Source organism: Manacus candei, unplaced genomic scaffold (genome assembly GCF_025592945.1).
Source record: "Manacus candei isolate 608988 ecotype Guabito, Panama unplaced genomic scaffold, ASM2559294v1 h1tg000014l, whole genome shotgun sequence".
Lineage (NCBI taxonomy): Eukaryota > Metazoa > Chordata > Aves > Passeriformes > Pipridae > Manacus > Manacus candei.
In genome coordinates this window covers 47,682,608-47,705,439 of record NW_026138062.1, presented here as the reverse complement: position 1 = coordinate 47,705,439, position 22,832 = coordinate 47,682,608, and the positions used below count along the sequence as shown (strand labels likewise).

Here is a 22,832-nt window from a genome sequence, read left to right as displayed (position 1 = left end):
TTAAATCAAGAATAGTTAAAATTAGAACTAACTATACTATTGAAATTTATTTTAAGAATTTCAGTTTGTAAAGATAAAAAATTGTGCAGATGCAGGCAAATAAATGATGAAAAATTTTACTCTTTACTTTCTATTAAAACCTTTACCAAAATCTGGCTCCATACAGAAAAACTCTAAGTCTTCTCTTCCCTGAAGTTATAGAGGGGTCAAATCCCCCAGAGAGACATACCAACGTTGCTGTGCAATCAGTGCTCATTTGCAAAGAAGGGGTTTTCTTTACCTACTGTGTAATCACAGCTGCCAAACAGCATCCAGTCATAGCATATCTCATGAGCATACTGGCCATACTCAGTGGAAGTACGGCGTGTGATGTTCAGTTTGATCCTCAGTAGAGGCTGTACTGTAATCTGGCATCTCTGTTGGTTTGATACTATGGAAAGGTAATGCACAGGCAGCCAGAATGTAGGGATTAATGAAAATAATAACTATAAAAATGGCTGTGGGCAAGAACAAAGGAACTGTGCAAAAACAGTTGGATATATACCTGAAGGCATGCATATATAATGACAGGTGATGTAAGGGGAACAATAATTTTCTTCTTGTGTATGGTGGTTTCATAGAATATTTTTCTTACCTAGTGGCACTGTGCATAATTTTTATTCTATCTGACATCAACTGGGAAATAACTGCAAATACTGGATATTTCTGAAAAAAAAAAAGTCAAAACAATAAGGAAGACACTTGAAGTTTTTAACCCAAGGCTGTTAGAAACAAACACCAGATAACAATATGCTCTGTTAGATGTGTAGGAACTTGAGCCCTTTTCCTGGTCGAGACTATTATCAAATTGTTGGTTACTAAAGGAGCCCTCTGAAGTTATCTGGGAACAGGGTCTGAAACAGGAATTAATAATGGCAATGAAAGTAGGCATCTTTTTAATATGTTATTAATATTAGTAAAAGTTTTATGAATCATACTGTACTTTAGACTGACTTCTTCATCCACAGAACAAAATGTAGTCGAATTTTATTCATGTAAGTCCTTCTGGTATAAGCTGTCACATGAGTCAGGAACAGGAATTGTTCTAAGAACTCACTCAAATAAATTGGTACTCAAATCTATCCCAACAACATGAAGGAGATGAGACAGATAAAGTGACATCCTATATTTGGGATTAATAGTTTCTCAGGAATTGATTCATGGTATGACAAAAAAAGACAGAGAGAGCTCTGTAGAGGATGATCAGTTCCTCCTTGTAAAATTGTATAATTATTTTAAAACATATTTTAATTTTTCTTTTGTAATGTATTTCATTTTTGTAAGTCCCAAATAAAAGAAGAATCTGCTGTCAATAATGAACACTAATCATAAGTCACAGCTATAATAAGCATATTAAATGTCCACAATTGTGGGATGCTACTTGTAAATATGTGCTATATATCTCCTCCAGAAAACCTAAATTGGCAACTAGAGGCTTGAACAAAGGACAAGGAGAGATATTCCCCACTGCTCCTCTGTTTATAATTAATATTTTATAGTTTGTTTACTCATATAGCACTGGATATAACTGTGGTACCTGTCAAAACAGATCAATCGTTCTATCAGTCAAAGCATTTTTATATTACTCATGTTCCTTTCCTCTCTGCAAGTGGAATTTGATTAGTTAGAAACGTGGATTGGGCTTCAGTGTTCCAGGCTGGTAGATTCATCAATATGATACTTTTCTCCCTTTTGGATACTTCTTCCCTTTTGGAGGAAAAAAAAGAGACTCTATAGATAAGGGCTTTGTACGTTTCAGTAATTTAAACAATAAAACAACACCAAGCTACGTCTTTTGTCACTGAGTGTTGTAGAAGTGGCTGGTCCTTGGAAGAGCTGCCTGAGTTTGGGTTCCTCATTGCCTTGTCTGATTGCTCACAGGGGCATGGTCAATGTGGCATGTCCCACACAGCAACCAGGCTTGCAGTGTCAGGGAAGGTCCTCAGTGGGGTGAGTTGTTGCATGGATCCTTTCTGATGGTAGTGTGTTTTGCTGCTTGAAACAGTTTCTTAAAATCCAAATTCACACAGTGTTCTGAAGAAAATCAGTTCATTTTACACCTGTAGAAAATGATTGTGGCAAAAAGCAATGAGAGACTGTAGAGGAAGAAGGAATTATATTTATTCATGAAATCTCCAAATAAGTTAAACAGTTATGATCTTTCTTTCATTCACTCTTCCTTTTAACCCCATCTTCAGCCCCAGGATGCATGTGCTGAGGCGGTCTGGCTCACTTGTGTGTGACACAAAGGACATGGGACATCAAACCCTTACCACATCTCTTTGCATTTTCTTGACTGGAAACCATGGACTGACTGATTTTGGAGAGATGATTTATACTCTCTAGGAGTCTAGTGTTGTTATGGGGTGGTCCTTTACACTGAATTGTCATTTCTTTAGTCTCTGAGTCTCTAAGTCTCTTTGCTGTTCATTGCCTGTTTTTATTCATTTATTGAAGACACTTTTTTGTCAATACTATCTGGTTTCCTGTTGGGCTTACAGGCAAGAGAATGGCATATGTCACACGCTGTAATCTTGCTGCCAACATTCCACTGTTATGGTACAGGATCTTCTGCTGACAAGGCACCTATGTTGCGGTCTTCCAGAGTCCAGACATTCTGTCCAGGCATGACAGAAATGACTCATTTTAAAGTTTTATTGCTAGGAATGTTAATACACATAATTTCTCTAACCTTTGTTCTTTCTTCTAGTGCTTACATTCAATTTCCAGTCATGTTTCATTTGTTTCTGTGATAACATTTCTATTACAAGTCCTATTCATGTTTTGGCTTCACCAAGTTGCTCTATGCTCACAGGTCAGTTATGAGGTAAGGCATACTGTGGTATAGCTAGGAATTATGCATTTTGTGTCTCTGAAGCTCACCTGGTTTGGTTAAGTACCTGCAGATCAAACACTTCTTAATTGTATTTTAAGGTCATGACTTAAATGCTGCTTTCTTTGGCTTCACCATTATTTGGAACTGTGAAACTCATGTTGGATTTGTATTCTAAAATCCTTAGTTTGCTGATTTAAAGTAAGCTTGACTCTCTGTGCAGGATAGTATCAAAATACAATGTCCATTTTGGGCTACGAGTGAGTTTCTTTGACTTCGCTTCTCATTAGAAAGCTGATATTATCTAGCTACAATTGTTTTTTTAAGATCACTCTTAGCTTACTGCAAAGTGCTATACACACAGCATAATTCATCCACTGTGTCTTAAACAGTGATTCTGTTATTATCACAGAGAGGTAACTTTGCTGGACTAATTATAGGGGGAACCTCCAACGTATGTTTTACCAAAAAAGTAATTAGAATGTATTTTTTAACTATGTACTTAAAATATGTGTGGTGCAGCAAATAATCTAAAACAGATGTAAATAGAAACGTTATTATTCACAAGATCAGTGGTCAGTGTTTGTGGAACCGAAAGGCAGATGGGTTTTACAAACACATATCCAGTGGAAATGGAAGGAAATAGAGTTTGACTCATCTTCCCTAGTTTACACATTGAGTCAGTCTTATATGGGCCTATCTTCTTCAAATGACTTTGAACAAAACTGAATTTGATTGGTTGTTCCACCAGGAATGAATCCAGTTCCCTTTCTCTTTTCCTCTTGAAGTAGTTCTTTCTTTGTAGAACCACAGAATCATAGAATGTTTTGTGTTAGAAGGGATCTTATATGTCACCTAGTCCAACGCTGTCATTTACTAGACCAGGTAGCTCAAGGCCCCATTCAACCCATCCTTGAAAAATTCCAGGGTTGGGGCATCCACAGCTTCTCTGGGAAATCTGTCCCAGTGCATCACCACCATCATCATAAAACATTTCTTCCTCAACTCCATTCTAAATTTATCCTCCATCTAATTCCTGTTGTGAGGAAATTGAGTACTCTGTCCAAGGTGAGCTGTCGCTGTGAAGAAGATTGCACATCAGCAAAAGCAGAAGTGATCAACTCCCAACCTTCCAAGTTCTGAGAGAAATGTTTTCCCAGACACGGGAGTCAATAAGAAAAAGATTCTGCAATTAAATATGCTATTTTATTTATTGATTTTTTTAATTCAATGAAACAATGGAAAAGGCCATTTAGAAAACACCTTACTCTATTGTTTCCAATTGTTTGAATGATTCTCTGTTTTTAAAACAGAGTAAGAATCTGATACAAGACCAACCTGTTGTAGCTAGTGATGAGGGATGCACGCCAGAGTTGTGCCAACCTTTCCAAAGTCTTAAAACAAGACAGAAATCTTCAGTCTAAATGGAGGTGAGACTTTACGCAGGTTGTGAACTTTCATAGCACTGATCTTCCCACCCATGTCTTCCCACATTCAGCCCCCAACCTTTCAGAAACCAAGAATGTGATTCATCTCTTCTTTTTCAGATGTCTAGTTGAGATGAGATGAATCATACTTTAAAAGTTCTTAATGAATTTTCATTTATCCTACAGGTAGCATAAATGATTAGCATAGTTGTCTGATGTCATTTTGGCCATATGAATCCTAACCAAAAGTTTTATTGTATTATACTTTCCTTGTGCCCTAGGAATTAGCAAAAGTCATTTAAATAAAATTAAATGGGCCATTGTTCTATTCCCCATTCTTTCCAAGAAATCTTTTAAAGAAGGCAAGAATGATTAAGCAACGACACTAAATTATTATTGATAGGAAAGACATGGAAAATCTTTCTGTTCCTCAGTTTTCTTTTCTACCCACTCTCCCTTTGCTCCCCACAGGTTATCCCCTGTGTTGTTCTGCTCTTCTAAACCTTTTTATACTCAGTGCTGGTTTTTTGGATGCCCAAAATCAGACTTTGATAACAAATACAATGTAGCCCCATACATTGTAGCACATCTATATTTTATGTAGGCTGAAGTAGAAAAAGCTACTCCTTTCATTATTATAGGCTTCACTTTTGTAATGGGAGGAGCCTGCTCTTTTCCTTTGTGGTTTCATACAGCGGTTGTGATAAAACCATGCAAACAAACAGCAAGTCAAGCACTCCACTCAGCACTGCAGAAAATGGAAGTGATCATCTTGGCTAGTACTTGCTTATACTGCAGCAGGACCCGTTGTGTGCCAAATACAGAGTAGCTGTGTGGCCAAAAACTGTACCTTTACAAGCGTACAGTGCTAATAAAGGGGAGGAGGAGGATGGAAGCATACTATGACCTAATCTTCTCAAGGTCATGCCCTAGGTGAGCAGTGGAGCTGAAGAAAGCCCTCTTGCTGCAGTCTAGCCCACTCAATTGCTCCCATCATCATTCTAGAATACTCTCAGATCTTTGCTTTACGGATAGAAGCTTATACAGATGGTGTTTGGGTCAAGATTATTACAATGATGTCACCAAGAAACATTATTCAATCATTGTTCCTTGTCCACAACTAATGTTTTAAAGAAAATTTCCATTCTTGATGTTTTCTTAGAATATTTTTTTGCTTCTTGTTAGTAGTCCCAGGATAATGAAGAAATTCTTCTATGCTGAAAAAATCATAATCTTTTTATCCTTGTTGTCCTGGCAGACACACATAAATAGTAACAGTGATCACCAGCTTTATCTGGAAATTAAATAAAGCTTTATTTTAATTATCCATATTTCTAAATTAACTTCATGTGTATTGTTAATAGTCATCTTAATTAATCAAGTAGTGTTTCAATTTGAGATATAAATTCAGATGTTTCTTTTTGTAATCTGATGGTTTGGCAGTATCCATTAAGTAGTCCATTAGGTTATCTGACCTCACATCTTTTTGAAGCTAGAATGATGAGCAAATGAAAATAATGTGAGAAAAAAAATATTTAATTGACTCAAAAAACCCCTTATCTCTGCATGCAAACAACGGCTAAAACACCTTGTGCATATTAAATATACCATCACTTAATTTTTATTGCCCAAGAAGTCTGGCTCTTGAATTTGTGATAAAATGCCAAATTCTAGGCAATTCATTTTTACTATTGCATTTTACTGCTTTTTCTGTCTTTTATCTGATTAAAAGATTTAAATGTTGCTATAAATTAAAGCAATCATTTGTCTGTTTATGTAACATGTCAGAGGCTAGGAAAAATAGGAAAGGGGAGAAACTATCTTTTTTTCTTCCCCCAACATCTATTTTTTTTACCTTCCTTTTCTTGATTTGTATCAGCATATATTATTGACGTTGTTCCAAAGTTTGAGTGTTTGAGTGTTTGAGTGTTTACTTAGGAATTTCACTGATGACTAGACAGAAGCTATACATGTACAGAGGACTATTGCTTTCTCAATTTATGTATCCAAAGCCAAAGACGTTTGTGTCCTAAAAAAAACCACCATGATTAAAGTCCAAACATCTACATCGTTTCTGTTTTACTTTCACTGACCCTTCACTGTGGTACTCCATAAACTTGCAAAACCTTCAGTAGACCTCTCCAAGTATTCTTCAAATTGTGTGGACAATCAGAACACTTTTCATTTTGTTCTGATAGGTGGTGATGTATTTTACACCAGCATTTAACAAAATAAACTTCAAGATTCCTTGTTTTATTACTAGTCATCTCAAGTTGGGACATAAATTCTTGACATTGGCTGTACTGGCCCTCAGCGAGTGGGTTATATAGAATCATCACTGATTCAATTATTTTTCTCTCTACCTTCCTACAGTTGTAAATGAAAAGGAATTTCCTTAATTTAGTTCTTTCCCTGACCTTTCAGGGAAAGTAAGTGTAATGACCCCACTTATGTTATTTGTATTTCTGTAAAAAATACTGTAAATGTATAGTATATATGCTACTTTCCACTTCTCTTTAATGTTATATACTGTATTGCTAATGTTTTGTTTGCAATATCTTCTCCAGGTCTGGGATTCAGTATTGCAGGAGGGGTGGGAAACCAACACATCCCTGGGGACAACAGCATTTATGTCACGAAGATTATTGATGGGGGAGCTGCACAAAAAGATGGGAGGTTACAGGTTGGAGATAGACTTCTTATGGTAAGTATGATAAATTTAAATCACATTTTATTTGGCTGAAAATTGTTTCATATAAGGACTTTCATTCACCATACATCTTTCTGGAGGTAATGAGTAGAACTGCCGTAATAATTATGAGTTATATTTCTATCATATTCATTTTTCCCATTCTTTTTATATATTTCTGAGGCTGCAGTTAAAAAAGCATTACTCTGGAAAACCAACATTTTATGAAGTGAAGGCAATGGATTATACTACTTTGACAAGCTTTTAACAGAGAAGAGAATAAACGTATTATCCTCATCAGTGACAAGTCATAATGAAACATAAAACTGTAAAAGATTTTAGACAAACTACTTGTTATGGTAGTAGTGATTGTACTGTTTGTTGTAAGTAAATAGAAAGATGTCAAAGCATCCCACTAAAGTTTCACATGTAACCACTGTCAGTGGACTACTACCTACATTTCAGTACATGTAGGAATGCTTTATGTATATGTGCATATAGATGTTAAAAAAAACAAAACATTTTCCAAATTTTTTGTTCAACAAGTGTATTCCTCTGTTGGAACTCATTTCCCACAATTCTTCCTGCTATTTGTGGTGCTGGTATATTGTTTCTTGTAGATAATTCTTTTTCTACATTGAGGGGGTAATCCTGACCCTGGTGAATCAGCACAAGTTAATCTATGTCAAGTTGCATTCATGTCAATGCATTCGCGTAGATTTTAACACGTAGAGAAATATTTTTTTATCAAGTGACATGAAGAAAACATGTACTGTGGTAGCTCTGTTTCGTGATGTGACATTTAAGCAGTAAAAAATTGCCATGACCTTTCTACTGCCTACAAAGCTATGCCTAATTGAGGTTTTCTTTATTTGACTAGTGACACTGTGTTCTAGTCACATATGAAGATGACCATTCTTTTTATACAGGGTATCAAACAGAACTGGAAACGCATTTGGTTGCTGGGTTGCTGGGATGGGGACTCTGACTTTTTTTAATTAACCTGAGAGGTTAGATAAAACAGCTTAAAGAGCAAGTGGTGTTATGAAAATCAAAACAAAATAAAACTAAAACTTAACATTTCTTTGGTATTTTTTCTTTGCAGAATCTCAGCACAGTAAAATTCAAGTTACTGTTGCATAGTGAAGTTTTGGATTATTTCTCTGTAGAAATGTATATTTATATTTGCCAAATTTACACCTTACTTATTTTGCACATTGTAGCAAATCTGCTTCTGTTCAGCTATTGTTTGTTTTGGCTTTTTTTTACTGATAAGAATTCCTTGCAATTTTTGTGTCTGCAATTTTTTGTTACTTTCCTCTTAATTTTTTCCAATTCACGTGAGATAGTAAAAAATATATATTGAAAAAAAACCCTCATGAAAAACAAGAGATGCAAACTCCCCATATTGACGCCCTCCAGTGTAATTTAATCAGGATGAATTTGAATAGAAATGTAATTATTCTATGTACTCTGTATAAATTAATTCTTTCCAGATTTTTATAGGATTAATCTATTTAGCATCTCGGTCTTGAACCTGTAATTCACTACAGTCAGATATAGATGTTTCTTCATTGTGATGAGTTTATACTTGTGAAAATGACTAGAGGTCATTCTCAGTGTCTTTGATGTCTTTGTTCTTCTTTCAGTCTGGACCATTTCTTTACTTAATGTTATCTCCTTTTATCACTGCATGTAAAATGAGCAAAAAAAAATCATTAAAAATACTGCTTTCCTCTAGTTATGTACTTCGAGGCCAAGCTTTTCAGTGTTGCATAAGAAAATACCAGTCAGCGTACTCTTTGTGTACCTTGACCATTACATTTTTGAAGGTATATTTACAAGATAAAAATCTATTTTTAAAATTCATGCAGATTACAGCCACGTTTTCTGGTTCTCTCCAAGACTCTCTGATTTCTTTATAACTTTTGCACCTTCAATAATTTTCTGTCCTTATTTGTGAATTATCTGTCAGTTTATGACATTAACTTCATGTTCCTTTATGAGTAGTGAGTGAAAGAATTAATTACTTTCTTTTGGCAGTCTATCAACACAATATTACCCTTGTCATCTATACAGTCCTACTTCTGCTTCACTGATTTCTTATTGATTGTACATTTTAACAGTTCTTTTTTATTTTTTCTTCTCAGTAGGGCATTCTCTCTTGATCTTTGGTTTTTTCCATCATTTTTCTATCAGATTTACCAGAATTTGTCATCCTTTTGGAATTCTCAGCAGCTGCTGGGGAGCTTGTTTAATTTTTGTATCTGCATTCAGATAAGTTTGTGTGAAATACTTTCAGATCCCAAACAACTTGAAATCAAATTAATTCAAATTTAAGATGTAATAAAAGTGATGCTGCAGAATCAAAACTAATATTGAAATGTAAAATTTTAAGGGGCCACCTGAGCATTTTGCAGCCTGATGACCCTACTGTGATTGAATGCAGATTGCTAATAGTGTGTTAAACATTCAGAAGATGTATTATGTAAATACTGAGCATTGTGATTATTGTGAAATCTATACAGCGCTATGTTATGCAGTTATGTTTCTGTGGCACTAAACCTGCACTTAAGGCTTATTATCCTGAGCACTTGCACAGGAAAATTCTCCATTGTAGGATAATCCTGAGGTGCCCATTTGGAAAATTACTGGGAATGCTTAAGCCAAAAACTGAGTGGTTTCTCTAGGTATATATGAAAGTAAAAGAAGAAGACTTACAGCTAGGAGAAAAATATTTTCTCACTGTGTTCTGGTGGTAACGTCTGCTGGTAACGCCCCAGTAATGCCTGCTGCTGGTAATGCCTGTGGTGAGAATACCCCTGCACTGGTTGCTTCTCTTTGTGCTGGAAGGGAGCAAAAGTAAATCACATACAGAGCATCATAGGCCAGTGTGGTAATTCAAGGTCAGCTATGGGGTCAGACAAGGTTGCTTAGAAATTTATCCAATTGAATCTCAAAAATCTGCAAGGATGGATGTTGCAGAGCCTCTCTGGGAAACCTGTTCCACTGCTCAGCTGTTCTGAGGAAAATACTTTTCCTTATAACCTGTTTGACCCTCTCTTGTTTCAACATTCACCTGCTGTCTCTCATCCTGTTACTACATGCCACTCTGAAAGGCTTAGCTCTGTCTTGATGATCTTCTTGTAAGCACTGGGGGTCTGTCATTAGTTGTCTCCAGAGGAAACCCTTTTCCAGGCTGAAAATACCCAGATCCCCTGGCTTCTCCTCACCAGGCCAGTGTTCCAATCGCATCCCAGCAGCACACCTCTCAACTTACTTCCTTTTGGATTTTTTTTCCCATAGTGTGGGAACCAAAACTGAATACAGTTTCTAGGTACAGTCTAATGAGTGGCAGCTATTGGGGAATAAGCCTCTGCTGGTTCTCCAGGCTCTGCTCCTGCATATACAGCCCAGGATGCTGTTGACCTTTTTGCTGCCAGGACACATATCTGGCTCATGCCCAGCTTGCCATCCATCAGGAGCCCCAAGCACTTTTCCATAGAGCTACTGCCAGGTTGTCAATGCCCAGCCTATGCTATTGATGGGCATTAGCCTGTGCCAGGGGCAGGACTTACTGTTTCTTCGTGCTGAACATCATAAAGTTTTCTTCAGTCCCTTCTTCCAGTCTAAGACTGCCTTCAATACCCTACACTGAAGTGTGATGAGAGCACACTTCTAAGCTCTTAAGGGTCATTGTTAATGATGATCAGGAAGAGCTGAAAAATGGTTTAAGTTATTACATTTCAGATAATAAATACTTTCTTTTGTCTCATACCATCATCTTACTTTGGAAGAGTTATCTACAGAATGAATGAATGAGAAATCAGTATAAAACTGTGTGGTTTTACTAGTACATAGCAACACTAATAGCTAGAAGCAAGGTATTTTTCAGGCAAAATGAAAAACATTAGGGTTTATAAGAAAATTTAATATTTATCTTTTATAAGTATTAGCTTTTCTAAAATATGTCTCCTATGACAAAATAATCTTGTATATTTGGGCCATAACCTCTTGCTTCTTGGTCTATATAGTCACAGAGATGAATGATTGTACATAACAAGAGATTTAATTTGTTTCTCTTTGCTTGGTGAAAACAGGAAGAAAAAACAGAAGTCACTTTCATTTTCAGAAATTTAGGCTTTCTTTCTACCTAATTCTGTGCTGAAAAAAAGTATGTTTCTTTCCGGTGATTTCATAGGACTGCAGTGGGGTTGTGATTGTGCAGCTGTTGATGTGTCCCTTATGGGATCCCCTACGAGTATCTGTTTCTTTCAGAGTGCATATGAATACAGGATCACATTTGTATTAAAGTAATCAGAGCATATAATTTAAGATACATCTAGATTAGCATTTGGTTCTGATTAGATGTATTCTTTTAAAATGATTTCGGCTGTCTTTTTGGGATCATCTTTTGAAAAAGAGTCCAACACCTGCACAACTAGCTCAGGAGTCCATGGGATTGTAAGTACTTAGTTAATCCAAACAGATTTACCTGGTTAGTAAAAATGATTAGTCCTCAGCACTGGAAAGCCTTTCACTTTTTGCAGCCTTTTAAAACATGGAGAGTTTTTAAAAAAGCTTTCTAGATTTACAGCAGGCACATTGCAGGTGTTTACCAGAAATATTCACTCAGGAAAATCCATTCTTTTTAGGAAAAGTCAAACATTACAGAAAAGCAAACATTACCACTGGTAGGGTAAAGATCACCTCTTTGTCTCATTCACAGAGTGAATCTAATCTCTCTTAGCCTAAGTCAATAGAGGAAGGGAATGAATCCCCTTTAATAAAGGAAAATTAAATAAGACAGACTTATTCCTCCAGATCTCTTATTCTCATATCAGTTTATACTGTTGTGAATGAAATTATTCTTTAGAGCACTTGTACAGTCATTTTGGGGATTCTAAGCTTTTCTAGTTCCTCCTAGGGTCTATGTTTCCCAGTATGAATTTAGGAAAACTTCCAAATAAAATATTCCTACTTAGGTTTATACTTCATTACCTTGATTATGCTATTTAGGAAGTCCACCCCAGTCTTTTTATATCTCTTTAGTACCATTTCTTACTCATTTCACCCATCACTCAAATAACTTCTTTGATTGAACTTGTTTCTTTAATTTTCATACTGCTATGTTTTTTCTTTCTCTCATTCTTGTCTCATATTGTCAGTATGTCTTTGTATCACATACTTTCTATTTAAAGAAAAAGCTTTCCTAATTTTTTTTGTTATTTTTTTACTTCTGGTACTGTTTGCATTTCTGAATTTTCATGGAACCTTTCCCATTAGAAAAGTCCCTCTTGCTCCATGCCTGTTTTCCTTCTGGCTCCTCTCCTTTGGCTCCTGTTGCAGCATTTTGTGTCTCAAGTACCCAGCTTTGTTACTAACTTGATCACTCAGATAAATATCTTTTTTAGCATTTGCCTTAGGGGTTTTTTCCCCTTAATTAATTCCTACTTAAGTTATCCTCTTAGATCTAGAACACTGGCATGCAATGCTTGTTCTGCCCACTCAGATTGATGTCAGTCCTTCTGCACCTAAGATTCAGCATCTCAAAGGGTTGCATACCATATACACTTTGATTTCTTATTTTGTACACATCTCCCACTCTTTATCTTCTTTACCTCTAACTCAGCTCTTTTTTACAAACTATATGCAAATATATCAGGTCATCTGAACAGGAGGAAGTAGAGCTTTGCTATGATGCATTTATTGTGCCACAACCACCAGAAAAGCCATATTTAGTACTTAAAATTCTGTTAAAATAGACAGCTTTTATGGAAACAAGAAATAATCTCTATTGGAGATTCTGAGCAATTCTCCTCTCTCTATAAATCTTACCATGAAAACAACTACAACATCATATTTCCTAATTATTATCATCACTGGCCTGACATTTTGATGATATCCAGAGATTTCCTTATGAACAAAATTAAATACTACAGTCATCCTGCAATAATATCTAGGGGCTGAAGAAATAATTCTTCTAGGTATTCAAGTTCTTTTGTAAATCAGAATACATACAGATGTCTTTATTTGTGATCAGTGTTTTATGATCAAAAACTAGAGAATATATTGATACATGCATATGTGATTACTAATGGAAATTGTAGATCCAAAGCAAGGACTACCTTCTGAAGGAAACCTGGAAATGCATAGTATATTTTATATACTGTAATTCTAAATTGATGTTGGTAGATGACTAAGTTAAGAGATCTTAGCTCCTTCTCAAAGACCTCCCATTTAAAGGAAACTTTATGGCACCACTGAGAATCTTTGGTTTTATGAATGAATCGACGTGTTTCATTGTTTATTTTCTCTTGATGTGTACATTGATTCTGACTTTATTTCTGTGTTTACTGAGAACTGAGCAGTCCAGGACAAAATTAATTAATAACAAACTTTCTTTCTAGGAGTGTTCTCTCTAGAGATAAGATACCTCTGATTTTTTATACATATAGGATGAGTTTGAGTAGCAATTTTGGTATATGTTGCTGGAATACTTTTTATAGCAGAACTTTGTTCACTTTGAAGGGTCCTTTCATCTCATCAAATTTTCTTTCAGCATTATTTCTCTGAAGTTCTTCTTTTCTGGTTTTCACTAATACATTACCTTCTTTTATGTTCTACCAAGCTCCAGCTCTGCATATTTCAGTTTTCCACAATATTCTGCATACTTAAGCTTATATGTACTAGAAAAGAAAAAAAAATCACTGTACATAAATTTTGCAATGACCTGTAGGATCTTTAATTGTATAAGAATAAACATAATGCAGAACTGCATGAATATTGAATCTTAGTTTAGACTCCTACAATCTTAACTTCAAGATTTCAATAACTTGTGCAACATGTTGGTAAAATACCTGTCCTGTAAAGTTATTGTCAGAGAGATAAGGTATAGTACCTGTCATAGAGAATATAAGTTTCTTAGGTATCATGCTTTATTTTCTGTTTATAAAATGGCTATTTGTCCTCTGACTGCATAACTGTGACATCCAAGTGTGTTGTGATGGAAGTCAACAGTCCTAGCCATGATTTTTATCAGCTAGATTTCCAGAAAAAAAACCCACAAAACAACAAAATCCCAAAAAACAAAACCAAGCAAAACAAAAAATCAGAAACAAACAAACAAAACTACCCCAAATAAAAACTAAACAAAACAACAAAATTCCCACCACCAACAAAATAACACCACCTTTGGAAAAAAGTTGCATCACATCAATTTGGGCCTTAGTTGTTTTTAGGCACTCCTAAAAAGACCAAAAGTCAAAATGCAGAAAGTGCTAAGATATTTCATTTTTTTTTCTTTTTTTTTTGACTAAGAACATTGATTTACAGCAGCAGTATAGTGGGTGACATTATGTGAGATTTTCTCTACTTCAAAAAAGCCTTGATTTAAGATGAAACACAAAAAGATAGATACAATGTACAGACAGTGTGGGAAGGAGAAAAGGTAAAGGATAACCTTGTGGTCATATTTCTAAAAGTGTGAATCCAAAGTGTCTAGCAGTTTTAAATACATAAGCAAGAAAGGCTTAATTTCAGTCACTTCTTCTTGCTACCATCCTAGTAATTTAAGACATTTATTTATTAAAGTTGTATATGTAAGTTACTGCTGTTCATAACAAAGAAAAATAGAGAAATTTATGCAAGTTATGTGTAAGATTTTTATTTAAAAAGAAGATGTCAAAATACAGCATAGTGTCAGCAACTCCCTTCTGAGTGTTAGGCTCTATCATTGCTCTTCATGTCAAATTATCATAACGTACCTGCCGTTGTCTCTTTCAGTTAATCTTAAAACCAAGTCTCAGAATTACAGAAGGAACAAAGTTTAAACAGAATCCTTACATTTAGCAATACAATAGCAGTCATTCTTTCTTGGTGCTGGTGAAATTGTCTGGATATGAAGAATCCTCCAGCGATTCATAATAACAGGATTTCTTTTCAGTTACCAGACCCTTTGGCAGTAGCTTACTGTCACATCCAGCTTATTGTTCAGGTTTCTGGTAATTTATTGATACTAAATTCCCTAGAAAGAACAAGGGGTTTTTTTCTGTGATTTACAGTTATATTATAGCTGAGGAGCCACTTCTGCATAATCTTTAAAAGGAATCCTTGCATTAACTATCAAAGTTGGAGGATGGCAATTTAAATGACAATAAAATATTACATATGCAACATTCACTGTGAAATGTAGGTCACTGGAACAGGCTCCCCAGGAAAGCGTCAAACCTGCCAGAATTCAAGGAGTCGCTGGACAATGCTTTTAGTCATATGGTTCAGTTTTAGGTAGTACTGTGAGGAGCAGGGACTTGGACTCAGTGATCCTTATGGGTCCCTTCCAGCTCAAGGTATTCTATGATTCTGTTATTTCTGTTGGCTTACACTACGTCTGAAACCTGTATTTACACAGTTTGCTTCTTTCCTTTTTCCTATAAGTTCTCCATTCAGAATGTATTTTTTAGGCAGGGAACATTCACAGTTCTGTTTACAGGAAGACAATCTGTTGACATTCTGTGGATATAGTGGATTTATATGTGAATAAATTATATATGCTTCTACAGTAAACCACTTCTGACACTTTTTTCTTTCTGTGGGAGTAAAGCATAATAGGCATTTACTCCCCTATTTCATCTGTAGTCTTGAGCTCTTATCCTTACTTAAGCATTTTTATTTTCTAAAAATGCATAGAACCAGTACTACATTCTCTTACTTTTTTCAACATCTCTTTCCTGTGCTTCCAGAAAACTGACAAACTTTCACATCAAAAAATCCCTTTTCCCCTTCCAGAACTACCATATTTAATTTTTTGCACCTCATAGATATTCTGTATACCACTTTGTACCCCTTATTATTTCAGTTGTTAATGTCATATCAGGGATGGAAAGATTTGGGGTGTTGGTATTTCTGAGGTCCCAACCATGCATGCTAAAAGAGGAATTTGGAAGTTCATCTTGTTAGGTCAAATAATGTAGACAGTTTCTGTAACCGATGTGGTGTTATTAATTTATTATTAAACACAGTTTTATGTTAATTATTATACCAGTAACAGAATATCACAAAGGACTTTTCTACTGCCAAGACCAAGTGCCTTCTGGAAACGTTATGATTCTGTGTATCAATACTGCTACATCAGTCTCTGAATATGTATGTGCTAAGAAAACTGTATTTTCTACCTTGCAGCAATACTGCTTCTGTAATCTTTAGTGCTCTTTGTCTACAGGAATTTTCCCCAACATTTTTAAAACTGCAAGGCTGTGTCAGTTTTTGTGTCTATATCTGAAATCCAACTTACCTATTTGATTTCTCTTTCAAGGTAAATAATTACAGTTTAGAAGAAGTTACCCATGAAGAGGCAGTAGCAATACTGAAGAACACATCAGATGTAGTCTATCTGAAAGTTGGAAAGCCCACCACTATTTACATGACCGATCCCTATGGCCCACCAGATATTACTCACTGTAAGTGACTTCTGCAACTCATTTTGTAGGAGTTATCAGTTAATGATTGTGTTTTTTCATAGCTTGTTCAAAGTACCCCGTTAAAGTTTATGAAACACCTTGGAAGGCTACAAAAATGAAATGTTTATTACCACTTAAGTACACTCATGAAATATTGCAAATAATATCACCGCTAAAGTATCTTTGCAGCAAAAGTAACAATGTAGATGATGTACAGCTGCGCTGATTCCGATTAGCCATTGTGCGGGTGATCAGACTGAACTGTAACTCTTGTGACAATTACAGAAACAAGTATATGCAAATGTATTTTGAAATATGATTAGATTTGTCCACCGAAAAATTGGAACAAGCAGCAAACTGTCTTGAAAAAACTTAGTGAAAAACCTGATGCAAATATATCTTTGAATAAAATATTAATTGCAACGTAAAAACCACTACTCTACTTACAAAACTTTATCTATTTTCTTTGTATATTCAATTCATGGAGTTACTGAATGGTTTGGGTTGGAAGGGACCTTAAAGGTCACCTAATTCCAATCCCCCTGCCATGGGTAGGGACACCTACCACTAGACCAGGTTTCTCCAAGCCTCATCCAACCTTGTTTTGAGCACTTTCGGGGATGGGGCATCCCACAACTTCTCTGGGCACATCCCACAACTTCTCTGATAGTGCTTCACTACCCTCACAGTGAAAATTTCAAAAATTATTGTTCCACTCTGCTTTATTATTAGTTTGCCCATTAACTTTATATATGTTCATCTGATATTTTTCACAGAGGGCCAAGGCCTTGTTTGTCCTTGCATTCAATGCACAGTCTGTTGTAGGAAAAGATGTTGAAACAATAGTAAAAATCAGTGAGGTATCCCATAGGAGAGGAAGATGACTTCATTTTAAAATGAACTGATTTCAATCAGGCTGTCATATCCATGCACTCAAAATCGTATAGGCTCATATCCAGCATTCAGGTAGAAAAATGTGCACCCAGGTGCATCCCCAGGACTCCCTGAAGTGACAATGTACAAGGTTGGATGGGTGGCCATGGAGTCCTTATCATAAACATATACCTTCTTATGTTGACAACCTCCTTGCCGATGTGTTTTGTACTCTTACAGAGATGACAGCAATAAGGATCTTCTGTCTCTCCCATCTGTCCCACTTTTGCCTGTCTTCAGGATTTACTCACTTCTCTGTTGTCTCCTTATCTGTGTGTCCTAGACTCCAAACTAGCATTTATCTCCCACCATCATCTCTATATGGCTTGAGTATTTGTTTTGGTTTGGGTGTAGGCCTTCCTGACAAGTTACATTGAGTATTGATAACCTATTGATTAGTCTAGGTTTATCAATACATGTCGTTCTTATACCCCTTCTGCCAGTCATCCTGGTGTCCATACTCAGGCATTCCCATTCTCTTGTCATTCACAACAATCTTAACATTTCAGTTACAGTTCTCTGTACCACTGGTGCCCATTAGTCTAAACAGTTCATTACTGAAACTCCCTTTCTTCATTTAGCTGTTCATTAAAACTACCTGCCTTGGGTTCAACTACCAACAGGGACCAACTGCACCATCTAACAACTGGATAGCAATTTAATTTTTGACAAGAGCTTCAGGAGCTGATCCATACCATCTTGATCTCCTGCCAATAATCCTAGGGGCACTTAAGGCCAGCTAAGGGCAGGGAAGTTAACTAAAGGCAGTAAATGCTAAAGATTTATTTTTTTCTACATTTTTGTATAGTGTTGCTACTGTGGACAGACAAAGTTGAGGGAAAAGCTAAATATCCAAGATCCTCCTCACTCAGACTACTCCATAAAAATAGAAGGGAACATTTTGTAATGTGCACATCAGGTAGCATGCTCAACTGTGCTGAGGATACCTATTTAGTTAGCAAATGTTACAACAGATGGCAATCATGTTGTTCAGTAGCAGTCTGGTCTGGATTCTAGCAAAGCCCAGGATGTAAAAATGCTAAATGTCCCTATCCAATCTCCTGTTTTATAATACTTTCGAAATAATAATTTGGGAGTTCTAAAACAGTATGTTTTATTATGTCAGATTATATATCAGCAGCATATGAGAAGACAGAAGTAATTCCAGAGGGAGAGTAAAGGTTGAAGAGATTTGCCGTAGCCGTTCCCAAGCTGTTGGTGCATATAGATTCATTCGTCCTCAGGGAACCTTTCATTATACCTACATGTTCTGAGTATTGCAGAATTCATAATGGCCGTTCCCTGTAAAAAGATTTTGCTTGGAAACATTCTGTATCTCAGCATCTGAAAGAAAGACTAAAACTAATAGCAGAAAGTTTAGCTGTTGTCTTCTGATGAGAAAATTAATCATAACTCATTGCAGAAACATTTTTCATCGTTCTTCGTATTTATCATTTTCTTTTCTAATTAAATTAACTAGAGACAAAATACAACTATTATGGCATCTTTCCAGTCATACATATCCCAGATAACTTCAGAATATCAAAAAGCAAGCAAGCAACAAAACCTGAAAACTCAATATAGAATTAGACAACACAGTCCTATGATTTTTGTCATTAATGATTAATATTAATATCCATTTTCTATTTTAAATATACAGATTTACTGTGGTCTAAATACTATCTATGTTGATAGGAAATTTCAATTTTACTGCAGATTTGAGCACCTTTAGTAGATCAACTTTGACTCTTCACTATACGTAATTCTTGCCATACATAAAAGTCCTGCTCTTATTCTGCATTGAGCTCTTACTTTATTACTCCCGTTGCTGTATATTTGAGCCAAAAAGAGGAGTGTGCTTTTAATCTTATTCTTTCCTATTTGCATTTGCTTCTTCAAGTTAGTCCTAAGTGAAGAAAATGTATCCTGTCTCCCAAACAGGAGTGTTTATTCAGGTCCCTTATTCAGAAACTGAATATCCTCTAAAGAGTCAATCCCTGAAAATGAGCCACCATTAGTATTAGTATCAGTCTTATTTTCATGAAAACTCCAGTTGTTCTTTCTTTCTTGTTATATTTTAAGCTCTCTCAGGCAATGATTGTTTATTTTGATCTTATTTACAGCACTGTAATGTTCCTGGTACTTAAATAAAAAAATTATGTTCTTGTGATGTCTAATGAAACATGAAACTTGCTAACTAGAAGTGCTTATTTTTACCATCAGCTTATTCTCCACCAATGGAAAATCATATACTCTCTGGAAACAATGGCACTTTAGAGTACAAGGCATCCCTGGCCCCTATCTCACCAGGAAGATACTCACCCATTCCAAAGCACATGCTTGTGGAGGATGACTACACCAGGTCAGATGCTTCTCATTTGTTACCTTTCATGACAATTGCAAAGGACATAGGTAAAGCATTCAGTGCATCTGAAATAGAATACAGCATATAGTTCTTTTTACTCATCTTCAAGGGAAGATGAATTGAAACTGTTACAGGTATGAAAACCACTAAGAGAAAGATCACAGAAATGAATTCTGACCGGAGGTCCATGTTGTCTGGGTGCAATCCCACACAAGTTCCTAAACACCATGGCTGCACTAGAACAACCTGGCACTGAGCAAAATATCCTGCTTCTTAACACAACTAGGAGATCTCAGAATCAGTGACTCATCTGGCTCACAGCACTTAGGGGTGGAGGGATGTTTGGGCATTTGTATCGTTCTGTGTGATGGTACCAGTCTGTGACAGTACCACCAAAAGGTCCAGATTGTTTATTTTAGTGAAAGGGAGGTTGAAATATACTGTGTACACACATTGAAATTAATGTTATGGAGAGAAAACACTATGGGAAAAGAAAAAATGTTTAAACGGGCTGCAATTAAATAAAGAAGGAAACTGTCAAAAGTTTCTGAACCATTAGAACATCATAATATGAAACAGTTTTCTGTGAGAGCATAGAGGTTAAAAGGAAACTGTTTATGCAGTGGCACTTGATACGTTAATGCAAGAGGTTCTTTGATGTGATTATCGGTAAAATGAACTTGGAAATTTCTATTAGTCTTTAGGAAGTACAGTAGCAGAATTGTATCTATGTAGTTGATTTCCACCTAGGAGAGATATATAGGAAAACGCTGGGGGGGTTCTTTTGTGCCTTGTATTAGATGAACATGAATGTCACTGATGAAACAGTGTGTATTTATCTTTTTGTTTGAAGAGTGCTACCTTCACCTAGAAGACAGCACTTGTTCAGTTTGTAACATGAGTCCTCATTATAATGTCTAATGTCACAGAAAATGAGAAATTATCTCTTTTCTGTGCAAGGAGGGGACTGTTCTGATTCTCTAACCTGACCTGCTGCGTTTCGCAAGCCAAAGAGTCTCATCCACTTATGTATTCGTCAGCTTCATAACTTGCTAATTTGCATTTCATTTTTCTTGTTGCACATGATTACAATCTCAAGCCAGTTAACTCGTTGGATCAGACAGATTCAGACTAACTAAATCATGATACAGTATTTAATCAGAACATAAATGTGCGGAAACCACACCTTGCGTCCCTGTTTTGGCTAAGAGAATTTCTCCTTTGTTTTGATTGAGGATGAAAAGCTGCAGTTGTTTTCCTTCAACTTATGAGACATTCAATTAGGATGACTTTTCTCCAAAGGGTTCCAAGAAGTTACATTTTTAATTAATAGTTAAAACATTGATTTCATTAAATTGTGCATCAAGGTTTTATTTGGTCTAATTAAAATAACTTTTTAATCACTCATGTATAGGAAGAATATCAGCATTACAGTATCTGGATTACAATGATGAAGGCTTTGTCAATAAGCCTGTAGTGCTGAATTGTCTTCTTCTGCAATGAGATGTCAGCACCATTATTACTGAGAAAGAGTTAGTAAAGTTTAAAAACAGAAAAGATATACAACCTTAAAAGTAAATAATAGCTAAGGAGATCAAGAACTCCCTAAAAGTGAAGGAAGTAATCCTTAAAAGGGATAAGCTGCCCTGACAATTGAAAGACCATTTAAACAATTAAAAGGCTTGTACGGTAATGAAGAAGTCCTGTGTTTCTTTATGTTCCGTGTAGCTGATTTTAACTTTTTAATTACTTCTACCAAAAAAAAAGAAAAAAATATAGAAGGGAAGGCGGTGACAGTCCTACCCAATAATTTAGCAGATATCCAGTAGAAAGCTTACTTGCTCAAAGAACCCTGCAGACGATGTATTGAAATTAGTTAGTATGTCCTTTTGATCTTTTTTTTTGGCATTTCTATCTTGATACTTTTAGTATGTCTTAAACAAGTTAATTCTGCTGGTTTAGCTCCTGAGAGTAAAATAAAATACTGACACAGTCTGTTTCTTGATTGAGGTATTCACACCAATGTCCATTTTGTATCCATTTGAGGGCAAAAATGAATGCCCTGAGAAGTTGTGTGTATTCTGTGAAACAATCATCTCTTATGTTCTTTTTCCTATCTGGTTTCCAAATTAGTGGGTTGTCTAATGAAGGTCTGATATCCAAAGTCTTCTTGTGGCATCGGCACTATTGACTGGAGAGACTGACTCTAAAAGCATGACCTCCTGTGGCAGGTGTGTGGCACTGGAAGAAATAAGGGTGTCAAGTGATAGGAGCAGTCTCTGAATGCCACAGAGCAAATCAGATGGAAATCTCATATTTCTGAACAGGTGTTAACTTTGACCTATTGAAAAGGAGGAGGCTATTATGAACTTCATTTTATTAGTGATAATAGCCTATATGCTACACTGATACCCAGGCAACAAAAGCACAAAGAGAAAATTAATGTAGTCATAATACAAATGACACTTCTTGCCATTGCATTTCCTCACTGGACATACATCATACAGCACTCTCGGAGAGACACCCAAACAAGAGCCAGAGACCAGTTTTCTCCTCTGACTACAACAACTAAGAAGCTCTGACCTTCAAAACCAGATGATTTAACCCTTGAATGCTGCCGAGACTGTTTTTTTTTTTTTAATGTCTGTTTATCTATTTATTGTCTATTGATTCAAGAGGGACTGCTGAAAATGCAACAGTTAATCTCACTGTGATTTTCACAGCTATAGACTGAGAGCAGTGAATGTACTCTCTCTGTCCAATGCCATAGGATTTGCTGATGAGTCTGCCATTAAAATAAGAAGATATTTAGAAAGTCTTTGTTGCTGACCAGTTTAGAAAATCTTTTGGTAATTGAATTATCATATTGATAATTTTAGTAAAGCCTATCGATTCCTTGATTGCAGCATTTATAGTTAGGTTTTCTCACACAATGTTTTATAATTAAGATGTTTGCCAGCTATTGCAGTGCTATCCATTAAAACTACCTGGTTCTTGCTTTAATAGTTTTACAGGGCTAATTTAAATTGTGCTCACATAAGGAAATTTATTACCCGTGCAGTCTTGCAACACTTCTGGTATTTGTACC

At 35.8% G+C, this 22,832-nt stretch overlaps 1 protein-coding gene across 24 annotated transcripts in view; it reads left to right on the top strand.

The window, feature by feature from the left end:
* Positions 1 to 22,832, top strand: part of DLG2 (discs large MAGUK scaffold protein 2) — a 1,004,454-nt gene that overhangs the window by 706,870 nt on the left and 274,752 nt on the right. For all 24 annotated transcript variants that reach the window (XM_051779210.1, XM_051779204.1, XM_051779229.1 and 21 more), the window contains 3 exons: positions 6,867 to 7,003; positions 16,302 to 16,446; positions 19,603 to 19,741. In XM_051779210.1, coding sequence (XP_051635170.1) covers positions 6,867 to 7,003; positions 16,302 to 16,446; positions 19,603 to 19,741 — 421 coding nt within the window. The remainder of the gene's footprint in view (positions 1 to 6,866; positions 7,004 to 16,301; positions 16,447 to 19,602; positions 19,742 to 22,832) is intronic.